The following is an 18,161-nucleotide window of genomic DNA, read 5'->3' on the forward strand; positions in this document are numbered from 1 at the left end:
CATCAGTTGAGGGTGAGGTCACCCAGGAGGACAACCAGTGCCTGTCTGGCTCTTGTGTTGTGTCCCTTCCTGGGGCTGGACCGGTTTCCTCTTCCCCCAGAGGCTTTGGGGTTCGTTTATTTTACATTTGCCCACTGCCTGCTATGGGCCAGGCCCTGTGCCTGGAGCTCCCACGACACTATCTCAACCACAGCCACCCACTGGGACAAGAGGGCTTTGCCCACTTTCTAGAAGAGAAAACAGGCTCAGAGGGGTGAAGTGACCTGTCCATGCCAGTCTCTGTCTATCTCCTGATCCGAGGTGGCTGCACAGTGCTATAGAAGCCCAGAGAAATAGCAGCCCCCCAGAGGGGGTGGCCTCAGGGACACACAATTATTGTTTTTCTGTGAACGAGGTGAGGACAGAACCTTCCTCATGAGGCTGAGGAGACTCCCGGGGCTGGCCCCTCCCTCGTGAGCAGCCGGCCTAGCATTTGCGTGGGGCTTCCATGCATATGCTCGTGTGGAACCCCAGAGACGGGGCCCCAAGTCATGATTTTCATGATGAATCAGTGCCAGCTGGTCCCCATGAAGTCCCCTATCCTCCCCCACCAACCCGGGGCTATCCTCCTGGCCCTTGAGGTCGGTTCCCAGCAATGGGACACTCCTGGCATCTCTGGGGGCTGGGGTTCTCGATATGGCAGATGGGGCCAAGGGGCCCTGGAAGGTCCTCGCAGGACCTGGTGATCTGGAGTTGTTTGGTTCAGGTCCTTCAGGCAGGCACAATTTGGGATGGTCTCCTTGGAAACAATGAACATTTTAGCCTGGCATTCAAGGCTCTGCTCACGCTGTCTTCACTTCATCTGTTCCCCGTACTCCCAACTCTCCGGCCTCATCAGACTGCTTACTCTTCCCCATACCCTTCATGATGCCACAACTTATTCTTGTTGTTTTCTCTACCTACATGACCTTTTCAACTTTTTCAGCATTTGGTGAACTCCTACACATCCTTCAATGTCCATCTAAAAAGCCACCTCCTTGCAGTGGTTAAGAATCCGCCTGCCAATGCAGGGGACACGGGTTCCAGCCCTGGTCCAGGAAGATCCCACATTGCCGCAGAGCAACTGAGCCCGTGCGCCACAACTACTGAGCCTGCATGCCACAACTACTGAAGCCCACATGCCTAGAGCCTGTGCTCCACAACAAGAGAAGCCACCACAATGAGAACCCTGCGCACTGCAATGAAGAGTAGCCCCCACTTGCCGCAACTAGAGAAAGCCCGTGTGCAGCAATGAAGACTCAACGCAGACAAAAAAATAAATAAATTAAAATTTTAAAAATAAATAAATGAAAAGCCACCTCCTCCTAAAGCCCTTTCCCAACCTCCCTCTGTACATAATTAGTAGTTGCCTTGCCTGACCCTCACGTGTTGGTAGGAACCTTATCTAGTTCATTCCTTTCGTCCAATGCCCAGGAAGAGGCATGCACTGGGAGGTTGAATTGATGAATGAATAAGCTAATGAACTAGTTAACCCAACGGTTTCGATGAACCATCTCCTCTCCTGCAATGCCAGCTCCTGAGTCTCCTGCCTAGCTTCTCCTCTGCTGTATCTGCATCTAGGCTTGCTTAGTCTAATGCTTAGCTGGGATCCTGCATGCCAGGTAGGTGTGGGCAGTGTGTCAGTCCGTGGCTCCCATGGCTGCCCTGTCTGTCCTCCCCACCACCCAGCCTGCTGCTAGGGATGCTCTCACCTCCAACCCCTGCACTAGACTGGGTGCTCCTCCCCAGCCCCTCTGCTTCCCACTCCTTCTGGCCAACTCCTCCTCACCCTCCATGCCTCTGCTCCTTTGTCACTTCCTCCAGGAAGCCTTCCCTGAAACCCTCCCTTCCACCCCTGTGTATTGCAGGAGGGGCACCTCCTCTGCCCTCTCAGACCCCTGGGCACTGAGCCCTGTCCCTGCAGACCGGGGGCTTCCTGAGGGCAGGGCTGAGTCGAAACCCTCTTTCTGTGACTTCGATGGGAGAAGAAATATAACAGGGCAGGGGAGGTGGGGAAGGCCACTGTGGTGGCAGGTGAATCTCGCTTTAAGGAAATGCACCTGCGTGAAAATCCAGATTTGCTCAAAGACTTTAGAGCTAAGTCTACACTCTTACGAGGGGAGGTGAAGTGACTAGAGCAGGAGGGAAGGGCCTCACCCGTACTCAGCATGTTGTGTGTGCACTGTCTCAGGGAGTGGTCCTCGCAGCCCTAGGAAATGGATGCCTTCACCACTACTGCCACTGAGTTCACCTGGGGCTGTGGGATGAAAATCCCGGTGCTTTCCAGAGGGCCAGCCATGCTGTCTCTTGTCCCGGCTCTGCCCCTGGACTTGCTTGTAGAAACCACTCCTGCTTGGGGCTCCATCCTCCCCATCAGGACATGGACCAGGGGTGGAGGGTGGGGGTGGGCGTGGTGACTAAATAAATCTCCGAGGTTCCTTTCCCAGAGGTTTCCCTGAGTCCTTGAGACTCTTCAGAAGTCCACCAGGGGGCAGGCAAGCTGTTCCCGAAAGAACCAGAGCCCCTCCAGGAACCCCAAGATTCCTGGCACCTCTCCAGGCAGTCAGGCTCCCTGGGCTCAGCTGTCCAGCCAGGGAGGGAGGATGGTGCTGCGCAGAGCGATAGGCGGAGGCCCCACCCCACAGGGGAGCCTTGCCTGGGGAATCTCCCTGACGACCCATGGGCAGTGAGCGGACGACAGATCTCAGCATCTGTCACCATCAGAAAGGCCTGGCCCGAGTCAGCATCTGTCAGAGGTCTGTCCAGTCTCCAGCCATCTGCATTTCCTATTAAATAACCCGTAGGTGATGCTAACCTTGACGCTGGCTCACGCAGCCTACCACACCCTCTCCGGGGAGGCAGGGGCAATGGTCCCCACACACAGATGAGAGTGAGGTTGGCAGTTCTCTTGCACTGCTGACTTAGACCTTCCTTCTGGGCTCCAGCTCAGCACCCGGCTGCCTGCCAGGCATCTCCCCAATGAGCCACAGGTCACCCTGACTGTACTCTGCCCTGTCCCCTGGCCAGAACTGGGGGTGACCACCCTCTTTTTCCTGTCCTTCCATGACCCTTTCCCTCACCCCCATAATTAATCCCCGAGCCTGTCCCAAGTCTCTGCCTTGGTCTAGGCCCCATCATCTGCATCCTCAGCAACAGCCCGGCCTCTGTGCCACTCTCCGGCCTCTATTCCCTCTGGCCCGTGCCAGCCCGAGTCTGCCTGCAGCACAAACCTTGCCATGTTGCTTTCCTCCTTAGCACTCCCCCACTGCTGATGGCCAGGGCCCGTCATGGAGCTCCTGCCAACGGACCCTCCCACCATCTCCCCTGATACCCAGCATTTCCCAGCCCCATGCCCAGCCCTGTCTTGTCCTCTCAAATTGCTCAGACCCCCAGTTTCAACCTAGAGGATTTTTATTGTAAAAGAATTCCCATTAGTAGTTATAATAACCCCCCAAGACCTGGGACCAGTGGTCTGGGGACTATGTAACCTTGGCCTGTCACCACTGTGTCCAGATGCAGAACACTTCCAGCCTGAGGAACACCAGAATATCCAGTGGGCCCATTTCCAGAGTTCTCATTAGGCGCATGGCCTGGGGGAAGCTAGGCAGTGGGTGCAGGCTTTGTTCTACCTGTGTGTCTGCCTTGAGCCTACACTGAGTACTTGACACAGCCCTAAAGCCAGGTCCAACCTCCCAGTGCAGCAGTAAGAAATTTGGAGTTTGCTGGAGATTTCCTGGGAGCCAGAGAAGAGAGTACGTCATCACCCATCATGCAGCCAAGCTTCATGAACCCCTCTGAACCTCAGTTCTCCCTCCCAGGTCCCTCCCCGGCAGCTACCCCCTCCTCTTCCCCATCACCCCCTGTTGCCCCCAGTCAACCAGCACCCAGCCTCAGCTTCCTGCTTCATTGGTAGATACCCAAAGAGCAACTACAGGATTGATCAAAGGCCCAGGAGCCTTTTAAAGGGCTGATTCAGGCCTTCCAGGCACTGGGCAGGAGGTCTTCAAGGCTCCCTCTGCAGGCAGCCCATGGGAGGGTCTTTATTTCACTGAAAAGAAGGACCTGAGGTGGGTGGAGTATCTGCATTTTAGTCCTCACTACAATCAGGCAAGGTAGGCACATTCTCCCTGTATTTTCAATGAAGCTACTGCGACTCAGTCCAAGGTCACCCAGTAAACCAGTGGTGGAACTGGACCTCAACTCCAAAGACCCCACCACGCACGCCATTCTGGCTGCCTTGTCAGCCACAGCCTCATACTGCATGGAAAAAAGTGACGCAGGTACAGTGACAGCCTCAGTCACCAGCCGCAGGGTGAGATCAGCCAAAGGAAATGCGGTGAGTTCTGGGGTGAGGTCCGGAGGGGCAGGCAGTGAGGCTGGGGCCCGGGGTGAAGCCAAGGCCAACAGCCAGATGTCCGGTTGGTGGATGGAAGAGCCAAATGGGGCAGACGTCCGAGTGTGCTGTGGACAGAGGTCAAGGTCGGAACCTGCAGTGTGAGTGAGACACTGGGAGAGTGAATTAACTCTGATCATCCAGGAGCCTTTTAAAGGGCTGGTTAAGGCACTGGGCAGGATGTCTTCAAGGCTCGCCTTCTGGGCAGCCCAAAGGAGGGTGGGTTTCTCACTTCTGTGGCCACAGTCTCCCTTCTCTTGGCCTCTGGACTTCTGTAGCATGGACATGAAGAGCCTTTTCAGTCAGAGGGCTTAGCTTTTTTTTCTTTTCTTCTTGTATCGAGCCCCACAAGCTAGTTCCTACAGCCCTCCCCTCTGGCAACTCTAAACAGAGACAGAGACAGAGATAGAGCAGAGAGATGGGAAGGGAGAGGCAGAGGGAAGAAGAGAGAGGTGAGGAGAGGGAGTTTGACAGATGACTGTGCACAGTTGGGACAGATCCGGAAAGGAGAGAGGAGACGATGGAGGATGCATGTGGTGCTTGATAGGGACCCTGGCCCCTGTGAGAGTGAAAGAGACAGGAAAATGGGAAATGTGACATGTGCTTGGACCCCCAAGGCCATCAAAGAGTTTTAAGCAGGGGAGTGACCTGGTCAAATCTGTGCTTTAGAGAGACTCCATCTGGCCGCCACGTGGAGGATGAATGGCTGGCTGGATGAACAGGAAAGGGAGATCCCGGGGCAGGAAGCTCTCCTGAGAGGAAGGTGAAGAGAGAAATGAGCAAGGCCAAGGGGGAGGGAGACCCATTTAAAGATCAGGAGGATGAAGAGGAAGATGAGGGGCCAGAAAAGGATGCAGGAGGAGGTGATGGAGAGGTGGGAAGGGGACCAGGAGAGGGTGCCACAAGGAGCCACGGGAGCAGGCAGCTGTGAGGAAAGCCATCAAGTGACCAAGTGACCAAACGAGCTGGAGATGGAAGAGTGTCTGTCCATAGCAGTTCCAGACGTGGAGGCCAGGGGTGAGCTGGGTGAAATGATGGGGCTGGGAAACGGAGGTCACAAGAGCAGGCGACAGCCTTGACAGGCCTGGCCAGGAGGAGACAAGAGGGTGGGTGGGCAGTGGCTGGCAGGGCACCTGGGAGGTCTGGAAGGGAGTTGTGAAATAGGGGCATGTCTACGCTGATGGGAGAACCTGCAGGGAGAGGGGCTGCCCAGAAGCCTTCCCAAGAGGTGGCCGCTGCCAGCAGAAAGCACAGCCTGTCCCCTGGGAGGCCTGATGCAGGCAGAGGTGAGGTTGGTTTTTGGGTCTGGTTCAGGCCTCAAACCCAGGTCTCCTACTCCCTGGGTAGGGAAGGCGAGCAGAAAGAAGTCACACAGCCCAGAAGAGGCTAGAGAGCAGGAGTCTGTAAGGCTGAATACCCATCTCCAAGTTTCCAGACCTAGAGAGAGGGGCTGGCTTTGGGGATAGGGCAGGGCGTACACTCCCCAGGGTTCAGGATCCAGCCCTTTGCATTCTGGACCCCCAGCCCAGCCTCCAAGTTCCTGGGGTTCTGAGCCCACAGCACCCATAGGGATGAATCACTGAATCCCTGGGAGGCCACGACAGTCTAACTGAGCCCTTTCCCCTTCTTCCTTTTCACACCCCAGGGAATTAGCTCTAGTGGGAGCCACTCGACTTGTGTGTGGTCTGCTTCTGAGAAAATCAGCTTCATGAGCAATTCGGGATAGCCTTGTTCCCACGAGCGTGTCCACACACACAGATGGTGTGTTTCTCTGTGCACTGTGTCCTGTGGGTGTGCACTGCTTTTGGGGGCCTGGGTATATTAAGTCTTCGCTGTATATTTGGGTTATGAAGTGTGTCTGTGGGCAATGCGTATGGAGTGTCTGTGACTGGCGTTTGCGTGGGAGATATATACACTGTGTACACATCATGTATGTTCAGTGTGCACGCTTGTGGTGTGTGCATGCCTAGTGGATATGCAAGAGTTGAACTTGGGGGTGTGTGTCTGTGTGTGGTGGCTATTGAAATGTTTGTGGACCATGTGTGTGCCTGTTTGACATGTGAGGTGGATGCATGCTTCCTGTTTTCCTGAGTTGTGGCCCTGTGTGTCCTGTGTTGTCTTTGACGGTGTATATGAAGGCTGTGTGTATGTGTGTGTGCTGCGTGTGTTGGCGGGAGAGTGTGCTTTTGCAGGTGACTGTGTCTGTGGGGGGAGCGTGTGTGTGAGGAGGGATGTCATGGAGGGAGGTGTGAGAGCCCAACACAGCAGAAGGGGCGGAGTTCCAGCCCCAACTTCACCATCTCCCAGCTGTGTGATCTGAGCTAGTTAGTGCCCCCCTCAAGCCTCAGATTCCCCCCAAGGGTCAGTACTTTATGAATTCTAGGAAGGCCCTATGGTCATGAGGAGGAAGGCAATGTGAGTAGAACAAGAAGGGACCACTGTGAACTGTACTGAAGAGGACCGTCCCAGTGAGAGCTGGGTGTGGCCAGGCCTCCACCCAACCTCTGGGGGCTCCACCTGTCCCCTTGCAGGATGGGAATGCTGCCCCCTCTCACTGCTCCTGACGGGCAGCCACAGCTACATTTTAGGCAGGTCCCCTCCCCACACCCCTTAAGCACCAGCAAGGGAAGCTTCCTGAACCACTTCACTCCTGCCCTGAACTAAACGAGCATGAAGAAAATAGAGCTGCTGCCCCCCAAAAGAAAACAACGCCTGGCCAGGAATCACAAGCACTGACACAGACTGGGTGAGCGCCACGGACTGGGTAAGCAGCACAAGCAGGCACTTGACACCAGCGAGCTCACTCTCCTAACAGCCCCAGCCATCCGTCCATCTTTGCTCCACTTTAGAGATGGAATGAGTTCAGAGAGGTGAGGCCACCAGCCCAAAGTCCCACAGCAGTGGGCAGCACGGTGAGGACGGGAACCCAGGTGAGTCCCTCTCTGAAACCTGGGCTGCTTCTCTTCCTCACTTCTGTCCTCCTCAGGTCCCTCCTCACCCCACCCAAGAGGGGGGAAAATACAACTCTACACACAGGGGATGTCATGATAAATTTTAAAAATCCTAGATTACTTGCTCTTTCAGCTAATTAATGCTCCATCATGTGACAATACAGTAGAGTATGAAGTGAGGAGGCATTGGAGCCCCACTGCCTGGACTCATCCATACTGGCTGTGCAAACTTGAGTTAATTACCTAACCTCTCTGGGTTTCCTCATATGTCATCGATAAAATGGAGGTAATAATAATAATAATATCTACCTCATTGAGTGTTGTAGGATTAAATGGGTTACAACATGAAAGTTGCATTAGAAAGCTGCCTGGGCCAGCCCATCCCCTTCCCAACTTAAAAGTACAGAGGCCTCACACTGGTCTCAGAATTTCACTCATGGTAAGAAAGATTCATAATCCCGTTAACCATAACCTTCATATTTCATCCCTTCGTTTCGGCAACTCAGTGGGGAGGGGCAGATGTTACCTCCATTTCACCACGTAAGGACCACGGAGCCTGGCCGCCCCACGCCCTCGCAGGCGCAGCTCTTTTCAGAGGGCGCCTGCGGACTGGCAGCATCAGTACCACTGCAAGGTGGCTCAAGATGCAGGTCCTGGGCCCCGCCTCAGACCTACTGAACCAGACTCTCGCGGGTAGGGCCCGGCAGTTTGTCTTCACAAGCCCTCAGGGATTCTGATACTCTCTAAAGTTTGAGAGGAACTGGGCCTCCGAAAAGATTGCTCTGTGAACCGGGAGTCCCTCGCGTGAGGCAAGTGAAGGAAAGTAGGGTGGCGGCTAGGGAAATCACCCACGTGTGACCTCGTGCTCTCTGGGCCTAGAATCTGCTGTCCTTCCGGGAGTGGAAGTAGAGGAGGCAAGAAGGGGTCTCTGAAACTTCAGCAGGTGACCGTTATCTGTGGGAATCGTCTGGGTACAGGAGAGCCAGTTTCTGGAAGTTCTGCCAGGCCTTGGGGCTTTGACCACCTGGAGGGAGACAGGAGCCTATAGCCTGCGGGAGCCCAGCTCAGTGGGGATCCCAAAGTCTGGAAGGGTTGGGAATTTGGCAAGGGACCTCCAGGGAACTCCTAGAGGCAGGGGCCCCCCACCATGGGTTGTCCTATCTGGGTCACAGCCCTTCCCCCGAAGGGTCTGGGACCCACCTCTGCCCTGGGTCCTGAGCCCACAGCGCTATGGTCCCTCCGACTCAGCCCCCCACCCCCAGTCACTGTCTCCCATCACTGGGCACTCCCTCTGCTCACAGGTCCCTTCAGTCTACCACTGAGTCACAGGCTTTCATGTGAGGAAGGCCATGTCAGTCATTTTGACCCAGTCCCCATTCCATTCAGCTTTCTAGAATGTCATCCTCTCAACACCCCCTTGAAGTCAGCAGAATGACTGTCCTCATTTGACACATGAGAAATCAAGGCCGCCAAGGGAGAATGACTTGCCCAAGGGCGCCCAGCTCCCCTGTGGGTGGAAGCCGCCCCACAGCAGCCTCGCCTCTAATTAACGCTGCCTTCGGGGCACTCGTGTGTGTGCAGCTATCTCACCCCGGGCTCGGTTCTGTTGCTGATGTGTTAATTTGGACGTGACATTTATGACATCATAGACCCTAACCAAGGCCCATCCTGATAACCCTGGATCATCAAGAAAAGGATTCATGGGGTTTAAGCTTTAAATGGTTAAAACAGATGAAAAAGTTGTGGCTCAAAGGGACAAACCCTCAGGTTCCCAGCAGCCTGAGGCCTGCAGAGGGCTGTGGTTTCATGGTCCATGGAGCAGCACAGTCAAGCTGTGGAGACGCTTCTGATCCTGCCCTGCCTTCTTCACCCAGTCTCGAAGTTTCTCACCTAACGTCCCCCCCCTCCCTTGGGGCCTCCGGGAGCCTCCAGACTCCTCAGCCCCAGGTCTCACTAACCAGACTCAGAGCTAAGAGCCTCCCATGTGGCGGCCAAGCGGTACACAGCACCCGCTCCCCCCGCATTGATGGCTTCGAGCGCCCAGGGAGGGGGTGTCTCGTGCCCCAGCTGAGAGCAGAAAACCAGCCAAGCCAGTCGCTGGCCACATGCATGAGGGCCTTGGAGCCTGAGGACTCCATGGGAAGGGCTGCCGTGCCCCGCCCTATCAGCTGTGTGACTGTGGGCAAGTCACAGAATCCCTGAGCCTCGGTCCCTCTTCTGTAAAAGGGGGGAACAATAGCCCCCTTTTGCCGGGTGGCTGTGAGGAGAAGACAGTGCAAGTAAAGTACCTGGCACCACGCCCAGTCCTGCAGCCCTCATTATACCCATTAAACACGTAAGCTAGTCCTCAGAAGAAAGGAAACACCACCTGTCTCTTTATCAGCGTTTGTTTCCCAAGCACCCTAGGTTGCTTTTTGGCTCACAAACTCCCTACAGCTGACATCAAGCATTTTCTCTCCTACCCTACTGTCCCTCTGGGAGGTGGCCCATAGCTGGTATGGTCTAAAAGTAGCTGCCCTAGGGAGCACGGGAGGGTGGGCAGGAGAAGAACTGGGGAACCCAGGGTTTTGCCACAGAAGGCAGGGCCCCAAGAGGGGCTGATGAGGGAACTCCCTGACTCCCTGCGGGCCCATAGAGGTGCTGGGCAGGGGCAGGGAGTGAGGAGAGCCACATCCCTGCACTGAGATCTGGTCTGGGTGCCTGCGAGTCTGGAGACCCAGGTTCAATTCCTGGCTCCCAAGCTGTGTGACTTGGGCCAGTTACTTAACCTCGCTGAGCCTCAGTTTCTTAGTCAGTAATTGAGACTAAAGACACCTGAGGCTGTCTGTGGCTATCTTTATCCTGATTTGCCACATGAGATAAAGGATTGGCCCACAGTGGGCGTTCAGTAAAAAGAGCAGCAGAAACTAAGTTGGGGGTCCAGGCTGCCATGGTCCTTCCCACCCCATTTCTACAGTTAGATGAGGCCAGCAAGGCTCAGAGGGGTTTAGCGACTTGTCCGGGGTCAGATGGGATGTGCACATCATTGCCTTCCTGGGCACTCACTCCTATTTGGGACCCTTGGTTATCAGCCTGGCCTAAGAAACTCCCCCCGCAGGGAGCCTTGAGCCTGTCTTCGTGCCTGGGAGGGTTTTCTCGTCTCGGAATGGTAGTCCTGAAGACACAGGAAAAGATGTGTCTCCTATCTTCACTGACAGATGCATGAGGGTACAGAAGCGTTTCCGCAAAAATACCAACACAGTGAAGATGAGCCTCCCATTGATGAGCTGTCCAGGAGAACGCCCCATTGCTGGAGGGGTGCGAGCAGGCGCTAAGCAACATTGGATGGAAAGTTGGCCTTGGTGGCCTTTAAAAGAAAGCCACCCTCCACGTGGCTGCCAGGCAAATCCAACCCTGCTCAGTTCCCACCTCTCCTCCCCGTTCAGACCCAGCTCCGGCTCCCGGACTTGGCCTTTGAGTTTTCTGGACTCCATCATCCTATGTTCTCATCTGGTCTGGGAGCTCCACAAGGGTAGGTCCTGTATGTTTTGATTCCGGGACCTGCCAGGGAAGGGAGGTCATGTTTCCTGGGCAAGGACCACAGGCCAGGCCCCCGACCAGGTATTTACACACGTTGCTGCAATTTGGGCTTCACAACAAGCCAGAACATCAGGTGTTATTATTAGTCTCACTTTGCAGATCAGCAAAACTGAGGTCAGAAAGATCAAGCAAACTGCCAAAAGTCCCACAGCAACATGAACGCTGAAGAAGTGAAAAGGTGAAAGAAGGGGCGTTGAGCACGTGGGGTTCCCGATTTCAGCCCCCAGTCCCAAGAGGCATCTGCAGCGGGTAGGCACGCTTGGTTGCCCATCTGTCTCCAACTCTTGGGGAGCCCCATCCAGGCACTGAGTGAAGTGGACCCCTGTGAACTGACTAACCACAACCGCAGCGTTCGGGGGTGTGTGGGAGGCAGGTCGCTCTCCCCCGAGCCCGCCATTGCCCCAGCCCCGCCCTACCCCAGCCCCAGCCAGAGCTCTGCACCAGCCCAGTGGTTTCTGCCGGCAGTAGCTCAGAGAAGGGTGAGGTGGTGCTGGCTGTGGGGGGAGCAGGTCAGGAGAGCCCAGTCTGAGTCCAACTCAGCCATGTTCTGCCCATGCTGCAGGGCTGCTGCGAAGCACTTCCTGGACATTTGGCCTCTTGGACAAGAATCTGGAAAAGGAAGCCCACAGGGTGTGGCAGAGGCATCATTAATTGCCACAATAAAGACAGCCAGAAGCTGCCTAACACCCACTGGGTACAGGCCCCAGGCTAAGTCCGTTATTCTTAGTTTTGGCACCAACCCGAGAAGAAGCTACTATCTTTCCCATTTTACAGATGGGGAAACTGAAGTTCCATTTGACCAGATGAGGCCTAAAGCCGGCGAGGCGGGGAGAGGGGGTTGCGATGACCAGCTGGGCCCTCCCTCAGCATAGATCTGAGGTTCCCGGTGGCTGGGAGGGCGAGGAAGGTGTGGACACCCTTCCCAGGTCCTGTGACCTTTCCTACCTATGCCCTCATAGCAGCTCAGGTCCCTCCTTAGGAAAGCTTTCCCCATCTCCTCCTCTGAGTTTAGGTTAGGCCCTGCCCCACCCCCACCCTGCCCTCCTAGCTATCACAGATTGTCTTCTCTGAGCTGTCCCCATCTCCCCAGGCCTGTCCCCACAGTAAGCCAGATGGGAGGAAGGAAATGCAGCTGCCATCTATATAGAATTCAGGGAACCCAGCTTCTAAGTCTAGCTTCACCTTGATTTACCACAAAGCTTTGGGTGGTCACTTTCCCACTGGTAAAACGGGACATGCTGTACTACTCTCAGGGCTGGTGACCGTCACGGAAGAGAAAAATTTTCGAGGAGGAATTCTCTTCTACCCTTGGAACCAGGGCCTGAAGGACAGCTGTGACGCTCCTCTCCTAGGCTCCCCTTCCTCAGGTCCACACCCAGCAGGGCAGGGCACGGCAGCTGTGATCTGGCAGGGCCAAGGCATCTAGAAGAGGAGGTGGTTTTGGGGAAGATGCGCCTCAACCTTCCATGTAAAAGACAATAATACCACCGTGCTACTTTTTGCACAGCACTCAAAGACAACCTGACTAACATAGTGCTGGAAAAGTGTACCCAGGTTGGGCAGGGCTTAGCTTTGTGGACAGACTGGGGGGAAATCCCTGTCTCTTATATTCTGTGTGACTTTGGATAGGCTATTTAACCTCTCTGAGACTCGGTTTCCCTAAATATAAATGGGGACCTTACTAGTCCCAGACACGTGATTTTTATTTATACTCGATGACCCCATCCATAGCTTGTTTCTCCACCTGAATTCTGGGGGCTTTGATGGGACCTTTTCACAGGGCTGCTTAAGGGCCCAGGAGATGATGAAGGAGGAAGAGTCTGGACACTAGAGCACAGTCCAGAGAGGAGAATTGACCTGCCTGGACTCACCAGATGGGACGGCTGCGGTGTGGGGAACCCCCTCTGTGGCCACCCCAGGGCCAGCGAAGGGTCATTTCCTTCCGCGTTCAGCCCCGCCGTCACCTCTCCTGTTTCCCCGGCTCAGTGCAGCGGCGCCGACAGCGGGGGAAATCGGGGCCAGGCCGGATTTCCTCTGCGGACCCGCGGCTGCTAGAGCCACCCGCCCCCCTGGACCCCGCGGGGCCACGAACTGCACGTGCGTCGGCCCGGGGCGGCCTGGCTGGCACAGCGCTTCCTTAGCGACCCCTCTCCATCCCCGCCCTTTCATCCCGCCCTCTTCGGCCCGCCCCTTCCCAGTCCGGGTTTCAGCGTCAAGAAAAAGCTTCACCCCCTCGCGGGTTCCGGATAAACCGAGTCACACGGGGGTGTGCCGGCCCGGCGCTAGGACCCCGCGGCTGGGCCGAGGGGGCGGGGGCGTGGTGGGGCGGGTCGGCGGGAGAGGTATTTAAATTGGAGCCCGAGCTGCCCTCTCGCGGGTTCGGTTCCCGTGGGGCGGTGGAGCGGCCGTGCGCCTCCTCGGGCCGTGACCCCGGGGTCTGGCGCGGGGTGGGACGGGGAGGGCAGGTTTGCGCAAAATGTGCCGGGGCTGCCCGGGAGAGGAGCGGCGGCCGCGCTGAGCCAGGTAGGAGCCGCCCAGCGGGCGAGGCTGGCCGGCCCCCTCGGGGAACCGGCGGTCCCGCGCCCCTCTTGAGCACCCGGCGCGGAGATGGGCTGGGACTAGTCCATCGAGACGCGGAACTTCAACAGTCCCCTCTCGCCACCGCCCCCTGCTTTGCGCGTGGAGCCAGGGTTGACTGCAGAAGTCTCCAAGGCTCCTAGCTCAGCGGATCTTTCCCGCGAAGGGCGAGGCCGGCGTTCCCATTTGACAGATGGGAAAACAACTGCAAAAAGGCCAGCACTTGAGCAGGGAACACACAGCTAGTCAAGGGCAGTTCGGGATTTGAATCTGGTCTGCTACTGCCCTCTGACCCTGGCCGGGCGTGAGTCTTCCCATCCCACCGCACCAGATAGCCTGCCCATCTCTAGGGGCGGGGATGGGGGTGGTGGTGGCACCCACCTCCCTCCAAGGAGCTCCGCAGCCAGCCTTCTTCATGGGTGGTAAGACGTGAGGGACCCCCACCCCCACCCTCAGCTGCCTGAAATTCCGCCATCACAGCCACATTCCTTTGGGTTAAGGTCTAATTCCCCCGTGGGATGCACATGTCTCCAGAACGGGGCTTGCCCTTAGTGATTCACTGCTCGCTGGGAACGTCCACAGCAGCTCTCCCAGGACCCCACTCTGCCAGTGATCCAGGCTGAGAGGAGGGAGAGGAGCACCCTAGAGCCCAGCACTGTGAGCCTGTCTGCTGGGGTTGGGGGTTGGCTGGAGGGGGTTAGAGAGGGAGATCTTGGCCTGGTGTTGTGGAAACATTTGCTTTGGAGGCAGACAGGCTGGATTCTGATCCTGATTCTGCCATTTACTGCCTGTGTGACTTTGAGTAAGTCACCTCTCTGAGCCTCATTTCCCTCATGGACAAACTCTATAGGGGGCAGGCAGCTCAGCACCTGCTGGAGAAAACACAGCATTTGGGTCATACAGACCTGGGGCTAAATCCCAAAACACTTATGAGCTGGGTAACTATGGGGTAAGTCACTTCACCTTTCTGAGCCTCAGTGTTCTCATCTGTACAATGGAAATTATAGTAACTGCTTCACTGGCTTGTTGTGAGAATTAAATGAAATGATATAGGTCAAGTGCTTAGAAGAGTATCTAACATCCTTAAACACTAGGGATGGGCTTATTATGGTAGTAGGTGTTGCCCTCCGCCCCATTTCTCTGTCTCTGTCTCTCTCTCTCTCTCCACATTGTGCGCGCGCAGGCACGCACACACACGGATATTCTTTGGCACTTCTCCCCCCAGTCAGTGTCCTAAGATGTCTCCTGCGTCCTCTTGCCTAGGCCACTTGTCTGCTGGCCTGGGGCCTCCCTCTTCAGCACTCCTTACCTCGCCTGGGCTGCTCAGCCCTGTGGGTTTGTCCCAGCTGGGAAAGACAATATGTGTCTAGGGTGCCTTCACAGCCATTCTCAGCTTGGTCATCACAACCATTGGGGTCAAACAGTGGCAGAACAGGAACCAGGCTGCTTGCCCTACAGATGGGACACTGAGACCCTGAAAGCTTAAGGGACTTGCCCCAGGGAGCAGGGCTGGTGGGCAGTAGAGTCTGGATGGGAGCCTGGGTTTCAATTATCCCAGTCCTCCCTCTTGAGAGCGAGTAACCCTCAAATTCTCCACCCTGTGTCTAGGGCACTGCTCAAGGGTGTCCACTGCCGAGGGGCCCCTTTCTGTTAGATGGCAGGGTGGAGTTCCACGTGCTGCAGGGAGGGGCCCTCCTGGAGGCTCAGATGCTCACCTCAGGGATAGAGTGGAATTTGGCAGGCAGGGGAGGGGGAAACGAGTGCCCCTTTGGGCAGCAGTGCCCTCAGGTTCAGAACTAATCCAGGTCCTTCCTTATCCTCACCTCGCACTCACCGCTCAGCCCTTTGCCGTGGACTGCTACCGCTCACTTTGCTGTTTGTTCAGTAGACTTTTAGTGAGCACTGCTTAATAGACCCCTGTTCTCATAGAATAAGAAATAAATGATCGGGAAATGATCAATGAGAGGAAAACAATAAAACACGTGCAGATCTGGGCAAGAGCATTCCAGGTGGAGGGAGCAGCAAGGGCAAAGGCCCTGAGGCAAGAATGCACTTGCTGTGTTTGAGGGATGGTGAGAAAGCTAGAATTTGGTGAGGGAAGAGCACATGGTAGATGGAGTCAGAGAGGAGATTGTATAAGCTTCGATTTTATGGGAGGTTTTCAAGCAGTGAGATTCATGATCTTATACATGATTTAAAGACATCACTCATGCTGCCATGCTTAGGATGGACTAAAAGAGTTCAGGTTGTTGCTGGGGTCGAGGCCCAGGGTCGTGGTGGTGCCTGTCTGTGGCAGTGATGGAGGAGGGAGGTAGGCAGATCCAGAGTCTGTGTTTTAGGGAAAGCAGACAGAACCCACTGATGGGGGGAAGGAGTGTGGCAGGGAGGTGAAGGGAGAGTCCAGGAGAAAAACTGCTCTCACCAGCGTCACCATGTCACCGAGGTGCTTCATGTCAATTCTCAGCGCCTTCCCCAGCCTGCACAGTGTAAGATGGTTCCCAGAGGAGAGTGAGGCCCCTCTGCCCTGGGGGCACTTCCCATGGTGGTTGGGGGGCGGTGGTAAAGGGGAGGGAACCACAGAGTGATGAAGTGCTCGGTGCCAATATATAGCCCAGACTTGGGAAACCAGAGAAGGCTTCTTGGAGGAGGTGACATCTACGCTGAGACCCAAAGGATGAGGAGGTATTCAGCACAAGAGAGGGGAGGAAGTGAAGGTTTGGGGCAGTGAAGAGGTGCTTAGAGAACTGAAGGAAATATGAGGCTTCCAGAACACAGAGTGGGAGAAAGGACAGTGAGAAATGAAGCTGGAGAGAAGAGCTGGCTGGGCAGGGAGCACTCCCCAAGGGCCTCGAAGGCCCCGCTGAGGGGTTTCCACTCAATTCTGAGTACACTAGCATTCAAAAGGGTGGTGATGTTCTGCTTTTTAAACAGCAGAACAAAATTTCCTGTGAAAACCCAACCTGTAATGCAGGTGAGAGGAGGACATCTGTGGGGCAGGGGGTCCATGGCCCCGGTGGAACCCAGGGAACAGGGCTTAAAAGACACGGCTCAGGCCTTTGCCTGTTTGAACAAGAAAGGACCTCAGAGCACCCACCTTCATTTAAAATTCATAGCAAGGATGCTTATGGGTTCTAACAGTAAAGACTCAGCCATAAAGGTTCTATAAATGCCTCTTCCAAAACATCCCTCAGAGTCACAATTCAGCACTTATTTATTGAGCACCTGCAGGAGACCTTATAGTGTAGAGGTTAAGGGCACAGACCCTGGAGCCCGACTTCCTGGGCCTGCCACTTGTTAGCTGTGTGACCTTGGGCATGTTGCTTAATTTCTCTGAGCCTCAGGTTTCCTGTATGCACAGTAGGAATGGTGATCATGGAACCAAGTCATTGAATTATTGGAAAGATTAAATGAGTTCATACATGTAAAGTGTCAAGAAGAGTACCTGGTGCATAATGAGGGCTCTGTAAGTGGCACTTTCATAGAATATGTCTCATTTGATCTTTAACAAAACTTTAAGGTTGGCATTAGCCTCAGAAGAGGAAACTGAGGCTCAGAGAGGTGAAGTGATTTGTACAAAGTCACACAGGAGGTAAGTGGAGGAGACAGAGGGAGCAGTCTGGTGTGGGTGACTGGGTCCAGTGCTCTTGGAGGGCATTATGTGTCTCTCCTTGTTAATGTTTTGTATGTATTATGGTCTCTTCTGTGCCATTATTTGTGTCCCCAGTTCCCAGGACAGAGCCAGACAAGAGGAGGCATTCAGTAAAGGTGTGAGTGAATGAATGAATGAATGAATGAAATTGATGGATTGAGCTGTATATTCCTAGCACTTGGCCCAGGTTCTCAGTGAATGAGCCCCTAGCAGCACTGGGATGTGACCCTCCTGAGGGCTTTGTGGTCCCCCTCAACCTCAGCCCCGCTGCTCATAGAGAGAAGGGCTGGCCCAGCATGCCTGGGTGTCCCACTGTGTGGGCGGTGGCTTCAGTGAAAGTTAAGGGCCTGGCAGCCTGTTCCTGGGGAAGTCCACGGCCCGCAGTGCTGGGGGCAGGGCAGGCCTCCTGGCGGGGCTTCCTGTCAAGGCTCCAGGCCCAGCCTTCAAACAATGGCAGGGACTCGAGAACCAGAAAATCAAAAGAGAAAGGGCAAAATAAAGGTCTGCGGGTGGGGGGATTGAGGAATTCCGTTTGGGGCTTGAAGAGCTAGGATGGGGGGACCTGCTTGTGGCCTGGGTGGACCTGCTTGTGGCCTGGGTGGAACTGGAGTGAGGCCCAGCTCCCCACCTCACCCCACCCCAGCCCTGAGCTTGGCCAGGGCAGCTCTTAGGGTCCCTCTACCTCCTGCTCACTTCCTCCAGGCTGTCTTCCAGGTAGGGTCTTTTGAAACCCAAATCTGACCATGTCACCCACTGCTTAAAAACTCTTGTCCAGGGTAATGGCCTAGCTCCTTGGCCTGGCACTGAAGGCCCTTTGTGATGGGCTGCAGCCCTTTTTCCCATCCCCTTCACAAGGTGCCCCATTCACAGCACCTTTGGTCCAGCTACAGCTGCAGTCTGAGGTTCCCTGAGGGCAGGTGCAGACAGGAAGGAGCGGTGGGAAGGAGCCTGTGGTCTTACAGCCTTCCCCTTTCCTCCTGCCCTGTGCAGAGCC

General features: G+C 55.4%; 1 protein-coding gene across 1 annotated transcript in view; it reads left to right on the forward strand.

The window, feature by feature from the left end:
• LOC307055577 (guanylate cyclase 2D-like) overlaps positions 1-12,996 on the forward strand; it is a gene marked incomplete at both ends in the record, with an annotated part of 85,534 nt that extends 72,538 nt beyond the window's left edge. The window contains 1 exon segment of the mRNA XM_079707795.1: positions 12,928-12,996. Within this exon segment, the coding sequence (XP_079563921.1) occupies positions 12,928-12,996 (69 nt within the window).
• Positions 12,997-18,161: the final 5,165 nt, after the last annotated feature.

Source organism: Hyperoodon ampullatus, assembly GCF_949752795.1.
Source record: "Hyperoodon ampullatus genome assembly, chromosome: 7".
In the NCBI taxonomy this organism is placed as follows: Eukaryota; Metazoa; Chordata; class Mammalia; order Artiodactyla; family Ziphiidae; genus Hyperoodon; species Hyperoodon ampullatus.